The sequence below is a fragment of the Protopterus annectens genome, chromosome 6.part0 (genome assembly GCF_019279795.1).
Source record: "Protopterus annectens isolate FY-2018-M chromosome 6.part0, PAN1.0, whole genome shotgun sequence".
Lineage (NCBI taxonomy): Eukaryota > Metazoa > Chordata > Ceratodontiformes > Protopteridae > Protopterus > Protopterus annectens.
In genome coordinates, this window is record NC_056737.1 from 765,966,453 (window position 1) to 765,982,759 (window position 16,307).

Consider the following 16,307-nt stretch of genomic DNA (forward strand, 5'->3'; position numbering starts at 1 on the left):
GTGAACTGCTTATCCAGTCTCTCTTCCCAATCTTTTCTGAGCTCCTCTGATTGATTTTTATAATTATCATGCAACATTTTCTATGCTTTACTAATCATTCCTTTTTTAACAGCAGCTTCTGTTCTAGATTCTATTAAAAACTCTACCAGATAGCCTAGTATGAACCTATGAACCTATACTTCCGTGTCACTATTAGACAGAGGCACAGTAAACTAAACCGTAAAAAGGGCACAGTATACTCAAATCAAGGGGTGGCGTAAGCCAAACAAAATTGGGCTAGGCTTATAATTGCCCCAGGGCAGATAGCCTAGTATGAACCTATGAACCTATGAACCAGTGCTAGTTTTTCATTTAGGGCCCCCCTGTTTCTTTCTCTTTGCTTATACTCTGATATCAATCCTTGATAGGGAAGGCAATCTTTAACCTGCAGACGAAATAAATTCTTGGCCTCTTCCCATTCTATTACCTTTCCCTTTCTAGTTATTTGCTCCCAATATCTTGGTTCCTTTGCCAGTTTTCTCCAATAAATTCCAGCCCCCTCTTGCATATTATCTGTATCCCTAATCGCAGTCATCCTTATTGGCAAAATCTCTTTTCTCCATTCTCATGCTGGTTTGGTTCTTAGAATACTCCCTGTTATTTTATGAATATAATACTCTGTATGATTTTGGTTATTCTTCATAAGAATCTGCATCCAAAATCCTAATCTCTCCTTATTTATTGAGATTTCTCCCTGTGTCAGCATCATTCCTTTCCACTCTGAATTATAGTTTTCTGCTTGTACTATGTATAAGAGCATTAACTGTGTTGCTCTAAAATACCCCCTCAAATTAGGTAATCCTAGTCCACCTTGATCTATTTGTAGAATCAGCTCATCCCACTTGACCCTTGCTGTCTTCCCTACCCAGATAAAACCCGTCAACTCTTTTTAATTGCTATCTACAACTTCTCCTCCAGTTGATAAAAGTATGCCTGACCTGTATATAAGACTAAAGGGACTAAAAGCATTTTAATGGCCTGTATCTTAGTATCCATATGACAAAACTTCCAGTTTCGCAGTTTTTGTACTATCTTCTGTTTAGTCTCTTTCCACATATCCTTAGCTCCCACCACAGTATCATTTCTAATCCTTACTCCTAAATACTTCATTTTATCATGTCCCCATAAATATGGATATTGTTGGACCAATTTGTGTGTGGGTGCACAATTTACCACTATTGCCTTTGTTTTAGCTTCATTAATTTTGTATCCCGAGAAGATATGCAACTGTCTTAAAATACTCCACAACACTGTAATGTCCCTTTCTGGGTTTGTCATGTATAAAATAATATCATCTGCAAATAGAGCCAGTTTTTCCTGACTACCATACCAATTATATCCCTGAATTTCTGAGTCCATTTTCTTTGCCAATGGTTCTAAATATAATGCAGACAACCCTGCCTGGTTCCTCTCCTCAAGCAGAAATTATCGGAGAGGACCCCACCCACTTTACTTTGCACCTCCGATCCCTCATATATTCTTCTAATCAACCTTATAATTGTGTCAGGGAAAGCAAATGCTTCCATTGCCCTGCACATGAAGTTCCAGTCTACACTGTCAAATGCTTTCTCTGCATGAAGATCCACCAATAAAAGTGATACTTTCTTGCACTCTGCTTCCCTCTGGATCATCAGTGTTCTGTTAATATTGTCAAATGTTTGCCTCCCCTCCACAAAACCACACTGATCCATATCTATGAATTTTGGTATCGCTTTTGCCATTCTTTTAGCCATTATAGACATAAACACTTTTTTAACTTTATAACCATGGTTTAGTACTGAAATGGACTTGTATGAAGTTGGATCTGATGAATCTTCACTTTATCCTCTTTAGGTATTACAGTTACCACCACCTTCTTCCAGGATGCTGGTACTTCTCCTCCTCTTAAAATACTGTTCAACAAAACCTTCCAGATCTTTATCAGTTTTTTCCTTCCTAAATTCCAAACTTCCCCAGGAATACCATCTATTCCTGGGGACTTTCCTGTAGATTGGTTATACATAGCCATTTTTATCTCATCCCTTCCTATCCTGTTAGTAATTGAGCTTCATCTACCTCTAACTTTGACATATTTAATTCTTCCATAAACATTACATTTCCATTTGTACCTTTTCTTGATTTCCATATTTCTTTGCTTTATATACATTTTCATAAAATTTCTGAAATATTGCTAATACTTCTAGAAGGTCTCTTGTTATCTTCCTTGTTATAGGCTCTCTAAGCTTAGTGACTGTCCCTTCCATTTTCTGTTGCCTGAGTTGCTGTGCTAAAAGTTTTTGTGCTCTAGAATTATTATCAAAAACAGTTGCTTAACAGAAATCTTTCTAAATTTGTGCACATTATTGAGGTAATCCCTTATTTTCTGTTTAGCATTCTGCAGTTGCTCCTTTTCTTGTTCTGAGGGATTCCCCCTATTTTCCAATACTTTAACATTTGTCAAGCCCTCTAAATAATTCTTGTTACTGTTTAACCATATCACCCTTTCTTTTATTTCCAACCTAGTTTTAAACTCCACTTTAACTGTATTCCACTCCTTAGCTATGTTTTCAAATGTTAATTTTATCTTCTCTAGTAGCTCCTGAATTAATTCCACAAACCATTCCTTAAATTCCTCTCTTTTTAGCCGGTAGGTGGGAAAGTACCACTATCTCATTTTTATTTCATTACCTTGCATTTTTATTTTAGTTATTATTGGTGCATGATCTAAAATAGTTATCAGGTGCGTTTCAAGACCTTCAATTAAATGCACATGTTCCTGTGAGATATAAAATCTATCTAGCCTAGCCCAGTTTTTGTATCTCAGTGAATAATATGCAAATTCACTCCGAACTCCTAGGACTGAATTCACATCTTCCATTCCAAACATTTTCATAAATTTCTTTAAAAATCTACCCTCCCTTGTTATATTTTCCCTTCTAGGCCCCCCACACACATCTTTACTGTTGCAAACCAAATTCTAGTCTCCATCTATAAGTAATATTCCTTGCTGAAAGCTGATTATTTCTCCCAGAATTTTCTTAAGCTCCATTATAGCAGTTTTGGGGGGGGGATGTAAATACATGCCAGTGTAATTCTCCTCCCTAGCCAGTAGCCCCTTAGTACTATGTCTCTTCCATTATTATCTTTTTTTTCTTCTTCTATCACTATTGGAGCTCCTCTTGCAATTAATATAAGTACTTCTCTTTTCCTTTGCCCCAGATATTCCACTGAATGACCATCCTGAAAACCTTTCTTTATCAAATTCACATGTTCAGTTCTTTCCATATGTGTCTCCTGTAGCACAGTTATTTGCACTCTACATTTTAATATAGTTCACTACTCTTTCTTTTTTATATTTATCTGTAAGACCATTCAAATTGAAAGACATTACAGAAAGCATCATTTTCTTATATAGTTATTATTACCACCTTTTATATATAACTGCTCTTTTTCTAAATGTCTACTTTCAACTTTTATGTTACATGTATATACTGTTTGGCAGGTTGGTCTCTTATACAGTTGTTTCATGTCATATCCATTTGTGCCCACATCACATCTTACATAACTTTTTTTTTGAAAGCCCTCAAACAGAACAAACAACCCCCCAAAAAAAAGTCCTAAAACCTATGAACTTAGCAATAACACATAAAACTATGTACATCTTCAAATATTGAAGTTTTTGCTTCCTAATAAGAACATAAGTTCTATGCTGATAACTACACAGACAGGCTACAGTTAACCAAAAAGAAAAGTTAGTCATGCTAAGACACATGGTACAGCCTGTGCTATTAGTAAGTGCTATTTGATTTTGTATATCTTTATACCTCTTCCAGTTGAGAAAACACTTGAATGCTTTCAGTAAACACTTTCTCCAAGCCATTTCTCTTTATCAAATTGTCTTCCAGTGACATGCAAACCAGTCACAAAACTGCTAAGGGTACCCTGTTTATCAGAAAAAAGGCGTACAATATTCAATATTCTTTTTCATTTACATGCTTTGTAATAAACTTGTTACTGGATAATGCCTAGGGTTTTTACCCAGTCATTTCCCTATGCAAGCATGGGAAAAAGCACACTGATTTTTCTTTTGTCATACTCTCTTAACCAGACCCTTCCGCTCTCCCCATCTCCTCCTCTCCTCATTTTTTTTCATTGTAGTGCCTACATTTCTCAAAACTGAAGAAGGAAATAGAGAGAAAAATGGTGAACAAGAAAAAACAAAAGCACTTGCTTATATTAGTATCTCCATTGCATTTAAAAAAAAACTGAGAGAACTTTACTTCAAGTCTAACTGGTTTTACATTATCTTCAAAGCTGTCACACCTGCGAAAACCTAATTGTTTTCAGGGAACATTATGTCCTAGTCAATGTTTCTGTTATTTTTTCTTTTCCCTCAGCCAATACCCTTCCGCCAGACTGTCTCCAGGTTTCCTTTATCAGATTGTCTCCTTGGAGGCATGAAGACCAGAGGCAGAAATTCTACTTAGTAAATATATTTGCAAGTGCTAGAAAAAACTTATAATATTCAATATTTTTTTTCATTTACTTGCTCTCTGTCTTAAAACAAAAGTCCTTAGACATTTCCAAATGCAAGAATGAAAAAAGCACATTAACTTGAAGTGTGTTATGCCCCCTTAACCCGGCTCCCTTTTTCTATCATTACAGTGCCTATGTTTCTCAAAACTGCACAAGAAGAAAAAGAGAAGAAGGGAGAGAAATAAAAATAACACCTGTTTACAATACACATTACACCCAAAAATAGCCTGCAAAGAAAACCATGCAACACAGATACAGTACTATTAAGAAATGAAAGTGTTTTCTTTACTTACAGTTAGCATTCTCCAGTCTCTTCCCCTCCCCAAAGCATTTTCTGAACATTAATGACATGAAGTGGGGCATACACTTTAGAGTCCCCCACTCAGCAAATACATTTTGAAGAAGTCCAATATTTCCAGATTTTCTTGTGCTGTCATATTTCACAAATATAACTACTGCATTGTAATCCAACATTAAGTTACTGATTTTATTACTGTTCCCCATAACCCAAATCCTGTCTCTGCTTTATTTCCAATGTACTCTCGATTCTTCTAGTCAACTCTTGCGCTCCCTTCCTTTGATCCATTTTCCATTGAAATACTGGAAAAGGTTTTGCAGGTGTTGTCTCCCTGTGGTCTTTATTACCAGAGGAACAAGAAGCAGAATCTCCTTCTGTTTCACAGCTCAGTTTTTGTTGGACAAACTTTTGCATTTCCTCCTTAATAGGCACTTCATCAAAAAATGATTTTGTCCCTCCAGGGAAGAATACCTTGGAGACAGCTGGATACAGCAATTTGAATCTCACACCTGCATCTTGACATTCTGAAAACAGAGGGATGAATTTACTTCTTTTTTGCTTGGTGTACAATGAGTAATCATTCTCCACAAACACTCTGCTGTCTCCTACGTTTAGTATTCTGTCCTTCTGCCACAGTTTTGACAATATCAACTCTTTCTGCTGGTAGGATTGAATCCTTACAATTAAAGGACGAGGTTGCTTTCTTATAGCTAGATTTGGTGCATACACATGATGTGCCCATTCAACTAATAAGTCCTGCTGTAGAATACCATTCCAGTTGCTTATTTGTGCTTTCATAAATTTAATGCACTCTCTGCCTTCCAGCTTCTCTGGTATATCTGAAAATCTCAAGTTTTCCCTACATGCTCTGTCCTCTAATTCTATTATTTTTTGAAACATCTCTTCCTGAGCAGTCTCATATTCAGTCAGCCTTTTCTTCATTTCGACTCTGATTTTTGAAGCTTTATCATCTCATCTGAATATCTCTTTAAAGCTTCTTCCATTTGTTCCATCCTTTTGTTGTTTGTGTTGATATACTCTATCAGTGTTTTGTTTATTTTAACCAGGTCTGTATGCAGTAGTCTTATATCATCCTGTAGGTTATTGGAAGTCATGTCTGAAGGCTGCATTACTTTTTGCTTAACAGCTGAAGAACTCTCTCTAGTTAGTGTTTCTTCCTCACTTTTTGTAGCTGATTTTTTCCAGGTCTTCTGTATTTCTTTATTGCTGGAATCCAGACAGTGTACTTACTAGCCAGTTACTGAAATTCACCCATAAACAAAAGTCTACTGTTGTTCTCTGTTGAGTTTCTGCTTTCACACTGGGAGAGCTAGAAACAAGCTGTTACTCAGTGTGCAGTCATCTTGGAACTCATGAAGTCAAGTCATTTTTAGTAAAGTTGTTATCTTTGTAAAAGGTAGTCAAAAACTGAAAACAAAAGAAAGTTTAAGCTGTCTGCATGTAATTTTGAAAACTCTCACTGACAAGCATTGCTATTCCAGCAAATAGCAAAACAGAAATGCTGTAGAGAGGAACACGCAACTTTAAAGAGTAATAGTTATTTTTAAACTGTTAAGGCTGTAGAGAAGCAAAGTGGCTTATGTTCACAGATGCAATGAATCCAGAGCTGTAATACAATGTGTTTCTGAAGAAGTATGAAACCTGAAGAAAACCCTTTGTGATGCTGTTTATGTGGAGAAAACCATTAATCAGGCATTTGTAGGATGCTAGGTGTGAGACACTGGCTATTTTCAAATGTAATGGTGTGCTTATCTAAAAGGTGACCAGGATGATGCATAGTAACTGGAACTTAACCCAAATGGTATGATTTACTGTTACCCCAAAGAAGCCTGGTAGATCACCTGACTTTTAACACGCTTGCTATAGCCAGCCACCTTCAGATGCTCCTTACCAGTCAATTACAATAGGGTATTTTTCCAGGAGCATCTTTCTGCTCTCATACAAAATAGCCTTGTGACTTCCTCTTAGGAAGATACCAGGGAGTAAAGAACAGAGACAGACAACCAGGTTGCTAATGACTGTAAGTCTTATTGGCTACCATTCCGTTTTGGAAAGCACTATGCAATAGGTGGCAGTGGACATGTTCTTCAGTTCTTCCATATCTGTCAAGGATGAGCCCTGTTACTTCCATGACAAACAGCTATTAGGCCTTCTGGCCTGCTCCAGTGGCTACATTGTACAGTAGTACTGTTTCTCCTTCGTCAGGACAGGAAAGGAGACTGTTACCATCTTAGTAATTTCCTCCTGACTAATCCTACAAGAACTTTGAAAATGTTCCTGAACTTGGATCACCAAGGATTTAAAAACACATACTGTCTCTATGCCATTGTGCTGGACTTTGGCAGAGTTATACTTAATTACGTATTTGGAGAAGAAGATGACAGCTTTATATAAGATCATTTTACTAAGCTATTCTCCCATATCTGAACTGTACAGATCAGTTTCTGTGTCTTACTCTCATCATCATTATTTAAACTGATAGGACACAGATGTGAAATTTATTTATTTATTTATCTCTATTTGTTTTCCGAGTTAGAGCACTGATCTCCATGAACCATTTTCAGAATCAGCCTGAGACCATCTGCAACATAAGTCAAACACATCAACTTACCCCAGATACATTGGGTCCAGTGTAAATAATGATACAAAATCTTGCAGATGAAGAAGCTATGCAAACTAAATTCTTGTATTCAACATTTTACTATGAATGCATACACCTAACAACATACCCTAGATGTAATGGGCCCAAGGAAAGACACTAATGACATATAAGTTTTGCAGATAAAGAATTTCTATTAACTAAATTCTTGTGGTTAACATTTTAATATGAATGCATACATTAATGATCATGTTCAGCAACAGTGGCCAAATACTGTTGACTTACCACATCACTTGAGTGGCCTTCACACCGGTGCATGCCATTAACGTCATCAGGTTCTTTGCCAGTTTCAATTATAACTACCAGACCTTCTGAACCTCCAAATATCAAGAATCTGCTATCAAACTGACAGCAGTGGACTACTGCTCATGAGACAGAAACAATAATGAATAACATGTTTAAAATTCCACAGTTAAAATGCCAGCAATATACAAAACTATGTGTAGTTACTGTAGAAAGAAATTTAAATCAGAATACATTCTTATCCCATGAAAAACAAAAAAATACACTTTGTCTAATGTATTTAAAGGATGCTTCTCGGGAGAGGGAAAGTGACAGAGTGACTCCAGCTTTCCCATCTTGGTGGAAAGAAAGGAGAAAGGCAGCTCAAAAAATGCATGACTGACACCTAGCAGAGTTGGGTGTTGCAGCATGCAGTCCTATGAAATTAGATATACGCAGTCAACAAGCTGTGTTTATACACAGTAACCATAATTCACTCCATGCACATAACTGGGGAAAGGCATATTCATACTTGTTACACTGCTATGTAACATTTTATTTATTTATTTATTCATTCATTTATTTATTACTAGCATTTTTTTACTGGGAGTGTCTGTTTGGACTGAAACCCCTTTTCAGCAAAGGTGTGGGGAGAATAGCTCCACAAGGAAATGCAATACAAGATAAAAAATGCAATACAGAGAGAAATCAACATAAATACACATTAGAGTATAAGAGGAAAGAACAGAGCATCTAGTATACAAGTTTGAAACTGCAGTTTGAATACAATTAATTCAGTTCAAGTGAGATAATTCTAGTACTTTTACAGGGAGACAAAGTCTGGTAAAATATGATTCTTTAAAAAGAAGGCACATGGTAAGTGGTTGTGTGTTTGTAATTTGTACAGTATAGAAACACAGGCAAGTGTCTACGAGGAATTATTTTGCCTGATGTTTGAAGGATTTGTGTTTTGAAGAAGCCTGTGTGTGACAGGTATGGAGTTTCAAGTTCTGGAAACAAAAGTGGGGTATAGGAAGTATCCTGCTAAATTTTTAGATTTGGAAATAGTTAACAGCATTTTATCAGTAGATCGTACAGTTTGAGCAGAAGTATATTGATTGACTACATAAGGTGCACTCAGGCATTTATAAGGATTATATATGAGCTTGTGAATAGTAACTAACTGAGATAGTGTTAGGAAATGGCTAAATTCAATCCCGTGTAACTGCCTAAAACCCAATCAGTGATGGGACCTGTAGTATTGATTGGCAGTGAATTTTGCCACTTTATTGTGGCATTATTCAAGCATGGTTATTTACGTAAACTAGAAGTTCATGACTGCAGGAGCTACATAAAGAGTTGGGATTAAGAGAGGTGAAGCACTATTTCTCTTGGTTGAATCTGTGAGGTAAGGTTTAATCTTGTAAAGGGCAGCAAGTTTTTGATGTTTCTAAACAGATTGTTTAATGTGATGATGAAACTTTAAGTTTTCATCAAGGATGACACATAAAAGCTTGGTATGGGTTACTAATTCATTACTTGTAAGGCTGGAGAAAATTGTAGTAAAATGACTTTTTTGTTCAAATGCTTGTTTGGGAATGAAAAGCATTAACTTGGACTTTTTGGGGGTTAAGGAGCAATTATGAATCATTTAACAATGACTCAATAAAAGAGAGGGATTCTTAATTTGGAGAAGATTCTGGCAGTGCAGATGGGGCATGTTTGGAAGTGATGTACAGATCATTTATAAATACATTAAAAAGTGGTAGGGACCAAGGGATAGAGCCCTGAGGGACACCAGTGGTTAATGGGAGAAAACTAGAAATCCCATTTTTCAATTTCACTGCCTGTTGCCAACCTGAAAGATAAAGAGCAGTTGTGTAAGCAAACTTACCATAACAGTAGATATTCTAATGGATCACTATTGCAGGTTTATCTCTCCTTCCACCCCCCACCCCACCCCCATCTTCACTGACTAGCTTCTCAAAGCTGTATGTGCCTTGCATGCACTCCACCTGCCAAGAGCACAAAGGGTACTCTATATAAAAGGCAGGTTGACTGCTAAAAGTTTCAGAGTATTTTTGCTAAGAAGGAGGCAACACCCCTGAGTTAGTATATGTGCTAGGAAACAAAGAAAATAATAAAAATATAAATAGAAGGGTGAAAATAACCACACCTTGTCAACAAAGGACAAGGGGGGTGGAGGGAGGGACAGCTACTGCAACAACAATGTTGCATTACAACATGTACTCTTAAGGTAAGTTTACTAACACAACTGTACTATGTTCACGAATGTATCACCATTCCACTAGCCAAAGCTACATGGGTAGATTCTCATAATTTAGATAGGAATAGGGAAAAAAGGAGGATGCCAACACTCTCTTGGAGTATGGTCCTTGCAAAGTCTGTTCTAGATATAGAAAAGGAATCCAGTTTGTAATGCTTTGTAAAGGTATGGACAGAGGATGTATATATTACTACAGTCATTTTTTTCCAGAAAGCCTCAGAAGAAGCTAACGCTCTCACTGAATGAGTTGTTATCCTGTATAGAAGTGGCTTTTTATGGTGAGCATAACAAAAATTGATAGCATAAGACAACCAACTAGAAATAGTCAACTTTGTTGTCTATGAAGCAAAGAGAAAAGGGCACCCAGTGTCAAACAGCTGATCAGTTTTCCGAAAAGGTTGAGTTTTACTACCAAATAAATCTTGTTCTGAGATTTCGGCAACGAGCCTAGAGTTGAGTTTTTTAACCTCCTTTTTCAAAGGTTCATCCACGCAGAAGAACCAGAGTTGGCTGAAAGAACCGTGGGGGAGAGCTCGACAACCGAGCCCATACTAATAAGAGGACCAGTTGAACCAACAGTAACACAGAGACTAGATCCCCAACTATGTGCATATCAGGGAATATCTTGACAGCCTTAAGAACCACAGGAAGACAAGCTGGGCTAAGCTATCTCCATATCATTCTTTTGTCTTTACATTTTAAAGGTGCTTTCTTTAATAAATCCTTTACTAAATCCCTCATGTTACAATAAAATTCTTTAGGTTTTACTCAAAACTACAGATCAGAATTCAGGTACTTTCTCAGATATTAGAAGAGAGTTCAGTGAGTTAACAATTTTGTAAAAGTCTGAGTTTTGTGAAGGAAGAATCTGAGCTGCCTCTGTACATCCAGAGAGTGAAGAATCCCTTCCACTTAGTTGTCTGGTTCAGGAAAGAAGACTTGGAGATGAACAGTCTAGCTTAAGATAAACTCTGAGATGACTTCAAGCATAAAGGTAGGATTTGCTTTCAAAGACATTTTAGTGAAAATGAGGTAGGGCTGACTCATCATAAGTGCTTGTAATTCATATACCCACCTTGCAGATGTCAGAGCAATAAGTAACACCATCTTCCATGTTAAGAGCCTAAATCCAGCCTCATCAACAGATTCAAATGGAGTCTTGAGTAAGCTTTTCAAGCACAAAATTAAGACCCCAAGGAGTAGTAACATGTTTTATTGGTGGATGGACACGTAAGACCCCTATCAAAAACTGTTTTGCCTGGGCATTGTTAGAAAGGAAGCAACAGAGGGCATTAAAGCATAAAAGACTGATAAATATACCTTGATAGAAGAGTACAACAAACCATTTGACAGTAATTCACACAGATAATCATAAACCACTGACATCTGGGCATGCCCAGGATGTTGGTTTCTTGAGTGGCTCTAACTAAAAAATCTTTTACACTTATTCATTTATGATTTTCCTAGTACCACATTATCTGCCTTCTTGAGTACATGTTGTACATCCTTAGAAAAAAAAGATCCTAACTGGAATTAAAATTGTGTTATCCAGGAAGCTAGATGAAGAGTTTCCAGACTGGGGTGCTTCAAACGTCATTTTGTCTTGTGTGATTAAATCTGGTCTGTGGGGAAACTTGTAGTAGCTGCTCTTGGACAGATTGAAGAGAAGGGAGAACCACTGGCCCCAACACAATTTTGAGGAGTTCTTTTCGACTTTTAGAAGAACCCGTAGAAAAGGTGGAAAAGCTTGCAGGAACATTTCTGTCCATGAAAATGAAAAAAAATATATATTGTCTTCCATGCATGCTGCAAGAAGTCATAGAGCAGAATATCTCTAGTTTTCTGTTTTAAAGGGATTGAAGGGAAGCAAACAAATCTATTTTAGGTGTTCTTCACAGGCAGATTGGATTTTCAAAGATCCCAGGATGTGTGGGGGAGCTATCTTGGTCCTCATAAGCCTGTCTGCAATAATGTTTTTCTCTGATGTAATGTATGCTGCCTGAAGAGTGAAGATGAACTGAACTGCTAACTCCTAAGCCAGCACAGCCATTCTGCAAAGAGGGTATTATCTGGTACCCCCTTGTCTGTTTATGTGCCACATCACTGAGGTATTGTCTTTGTACACTAGCAGAGGTCCTGGGGACCAGAGGTGATTCAAGGGCTTTAACACACTGATAACAGCCAACGTCTCCCTGACACTTATGCATCTACAGGATCCCACAGGGCTTGCACTTTTACCCCCCCCTTTTTATACTCCACCCAGCTGCAGGTCTGAAACATCTGTAGATGTTCTTCGTGTTTCACTGTTGCAGTCATCACATTTGGGTTATCTGCCTGCAGGTAGCCCTCAGCCGGCCTGAATACCAGAGTCTTCGGATTTCTGCGTCGGATGCTGTCGCTTCTTCCTTGATGTCAGGTCGTCAGGGGTATAAAACATGCAGCTGACTCCATTACATCAATCTTTCTTGCAGCGTGGTGCCTGAAGCAGAAGCAGTTTGCAAGTGCTAGTTGGCTGATTCCTGAAATTTTCGTTTTCGAGTTTCAGACCCGAAGTCTTCAAAAAAGCTAAGTACCCCGTTGGGGATCCTTTTTCTTGCTCTAACTGATGTCACTAAAAGTTAACAATTGTCTTACCTGTGGAAAGCAAATACCTCATAGAGATTTTCATTCTTACTGCATCCCCTGCTTAGGCCCAGACCACGACGTCCCTCGTTGTCAGTTTTGTGCCTTATTTAACGCCCGAACTATCCGTCATCGGGCTATTTTTGCAGCTAATTATTTTCGTACTCATTCTGTGTACTCTGAAATGGCTTCGTCAAGCCATCCGACTACCAATCTTCCAAAAAAAACGTAAGGCTAAAGACAGAGACAGACCGCATAGGTCCAAAACTGCCGACGATGCTTCCGTTAAGCTAGTCACCAGTCCGCCGGTACTCAGTGAGGTGCTTTCGCAGCCCCTGATACCCACTACTTCTGATTCGCAGGCCTCTACTGAGACCCATTCGGGTATGCTGCGAGATGCTTCTTCAACTATGGAACCTGTGGATGTCTCTACCTTGGATGGGTCCGGAGCAGCTGTGCAGGCACCGGCTTCTGAGGGTGTATTCAGGCCTACAGACATTCATATTAAACCAACACTATCATTTTCATCCAGGCCTAAAACTTGCACCATGCCTAGAAAACCAATGACCAAACTGCAGGCCCATATGCCTATAAAACAAATGCTTAGAATGGCTGAAGACCTGATTACCTTGATTAGGGGAAGCCAGCCTTCCCCCTCTAAGAGACCTAGAACCGAGTTTCTTTCTGATTCTTCTGATCAGGAATCTGATTTTTCTGCTCCTTCTGATTACCAGGATTTGCCCTTATCTACTTATGAGGATTCTGATGCAGAGGATTCCATTCCCTCTGCTTCCACTTCAGAAGATTTTTCTTTTGGTGAAACCTTGTACACTCTTAGGGAGCATTTCTGCTGGGAAAGCCAGGATTACTCTGACTCCAAAAAGAGGCTTAGGGAATTCTTACTCCTACCTCAACACAGGCCTTTAGCTATCCCTCCTGTTCTGGACATTGTAGCTGATGCTTTCTTGGAATCTAGCCTTTCCCCAGACACTTTACCTCCAGCTCCCAGAAAACCTGACAGGTATTATAGAGTACCTGACTCTCACAAGTTCCTCTTCAAGAATCCTTCTGCAGATCCAGAGACCATTTCCCAAGGACCAAAAGGCATTAAGGCTACTACTGCCAAAAATCCTACCCCTTCTGATAGAGATTCTAGAGCCTTAGAAGGTATACAATTCTGCTACTTTGGCCATAACCAAAGGTACAATTCTGCTACTTTGGCCATCAGGGCTTTAAATTACCAGTTTCATATGTTAAAGTATCAGCAGCATGTTATGGGGCTACTTAAACAGAAAATGATGTTGATTCCTGACTGTACTGAACACAAAGAATTACAGGATTTAATGCATTCTGCAGAACAAGTTGGTAAACATATTTTGCAATGTGGTTTTGATGCTTTAGAAGCATCTTCCAGGTTTGCTGTCACTGGGTGTGTACTTAGAAGGCATGCTTGGCTTAAGGAACAAAACTTGCCAGATCATGTAAAAGCTAAATTACTGGATGCTCCCTTAAACCAAGACCGCCTTTTTGGCAACAAAGCAGAAAAAGTCCTCAAAAGGATGGAGGACAAAGCTAAATTTATGTAAACTGTTAAAGATTTCCTATAAGTACAGCCTCCCAGATTCAGTAGGCATTGGCCTTCTAAGAACTGGTCCTTTCCAGTCCCTTCTAGGCCTTTTCAGTCCAAACCCAGGAACAGCAGACCACCTAGGCTACAGTCTCAGGCTTCACACAAACCTAAGCAGTGGGGGGCTTCCACTTCCTAAGCAGGGAGTAGTAAACCACCCCCCCTATGGAAAAATGGCACAATGACTTAACCTTAACCCTTCCAAGACCTGCTCTACTACCTGCTCCCTTAGGAGGAAAGCTCGCCCTGCATGCAAAACCTGGAAATTCATTACCCAGGACAATTGGGTTTTGAACATAGTTTTCCAAGGATACAAATTCCACTTCCACACCCTACCAACACCAAATGGTTGGCCAGACCTACCCCCAAATCAATGGGCAGAGGCCCAACAGCAGGTTCTCTCTCTCCTCAATATCAGGGCTATTCAGTCTGTCCCAGCAGAACAAAGGGGACAGGGTTTTTATTCAAGACTTTTTCTGGTACTCAGAAAAGACTCCTGGCATCCTATCCTGGAACTCTCTATTCTCAACACCTTTCTGGTAGTTCCAAAATTCAAAATGCTAACTCTGCAACAGCTTCCTCCCATGCTAGCCAAGGATGCCTGGCTGGCAACCCTAGACCTAAAGGAAGCTTACCTGCACATACCAATAAGGGAATCTTGCAGGAAATACCTATGCTTCAGGGCAGGCTGCATGTGCTATCAGTTCTCTGCACTTTCCTTTGGCTTATCTACTGCGCCCAGGGTATTCACAAAGTGCATAGCTCCAGCCATTGCATTTTGCAGGCAGAGAAATATTCAAATTTACACATATTTGGACAATTTTCTGATTCAGGCAGAAAGCCAGGACTTGCTATAATAACACCTGGCATTCATAAAGAAACTTCTAACCTCACTGGGTAGACCATCAACGAAAAGAAATCTCACCAAGTACCCTGCCAACAGATTGTATTCCTGGGAGCAAGCTTGAACACAACTTCCCAGATGGCATTCCTCACTCCAGAGAAACAAGTTTACTTGACAATCTACTTCAAACGATTGTCCACAAAACCCCAACTGTCTGCAAGGAAAATACTGCAAGCCCTGGGGTTCGTGGCCTCTTGCATTCTACTAATTCCATATGCAAGACTGCATATGAGGAAACTCCAATGGTAACTAAGAGGCCTATGGTGTCAACATTCTCAGGACCTGGGAACAATGATTTCTATCATTCCTTGTATCAAGACAGAGTTCCTTTGGTGGGCAGAGGCCTGCTACCACAACAAAGGACTCCCTATCACTCTACCCCCTGCCGCCCAAACCGTAACAACAGACACATCAGACTATGCATGGGGGGCTCACATGGCAGGGCAGGGCAGTGCATTCAGGGCAAATGGATATCAATCAAAAAGAAATGTTAGCTGTACAGAATGCTCTGACAGCCTTCAAAGTCTGTATTCTTCCAGGACAACTATTGGTAAAGACAGACAACACCACAGTTATGTGGTACATAAACAAGCAGGGGGGAACCTACTCGTACCCTCTCTGCAGGCTAGCCATGGCTCTGTGGAATACAGCCTTGAGCTACCAAGTACACCTGCAAGCTCAATTCCTGCCAGGTATACTAAATTCACTGGCAGATTACTTAAGCAGAAATCTCATGGACCCACATGAATGGAAACTAGAAGCCAAAATATTCAACCTCTTGAGGAACAAATGGGAGACTCCAGAAATAGATGTGTTTGCCTCCCCTCAGAACTACCAATTGAACAAATTCTGCACAAGAACTCCTCACAGCCAAGCTTGGAAAGTGGATGCCCTGTCCTTTACCTGGGAAAGCCTCTCAGTTTATGCCTTTCCCCCTCTGCCTCTCCTCTTGAAGGTTCTACTAAAGATCAAACAGGACAAGCCAAGGACAATACTGATTGCACCAGACTGGCCACCCCAGCAATGGTACCCCCTCTTGTGCAGTATGGCACTGCTACAACCATGGCACCTGCCACATACCCCTTCCCTGCTGTCCCAGCAGGTGGGCCAGAT

At 39.3% G+C, this 16,307-nt stretch overlaps 1 protein-coding gene across 1 annotated transcript in view; it reads right to left on the minus strand.

Annotated features, from left to right (window-relative positions):
• Window positions 1-16,307, minus strand: part of LOC122804073 (F-box/WD repeat-containing protein 7-like) — a 380,857-nt gene that overhangs the window by 119,324 nt on the left and 245,226 nt on the right. The window contains exon 7 of the mRNA XM_044073735.1: window positions 7,758-7,894. Coding sequence (XP_043929670.1) covers window positions 7,758-7,894 — 137 coding nt within the window. The remainder of the gene's footprint in view (window positions 1-7,757; window positions 7,895-16,307) is intronic.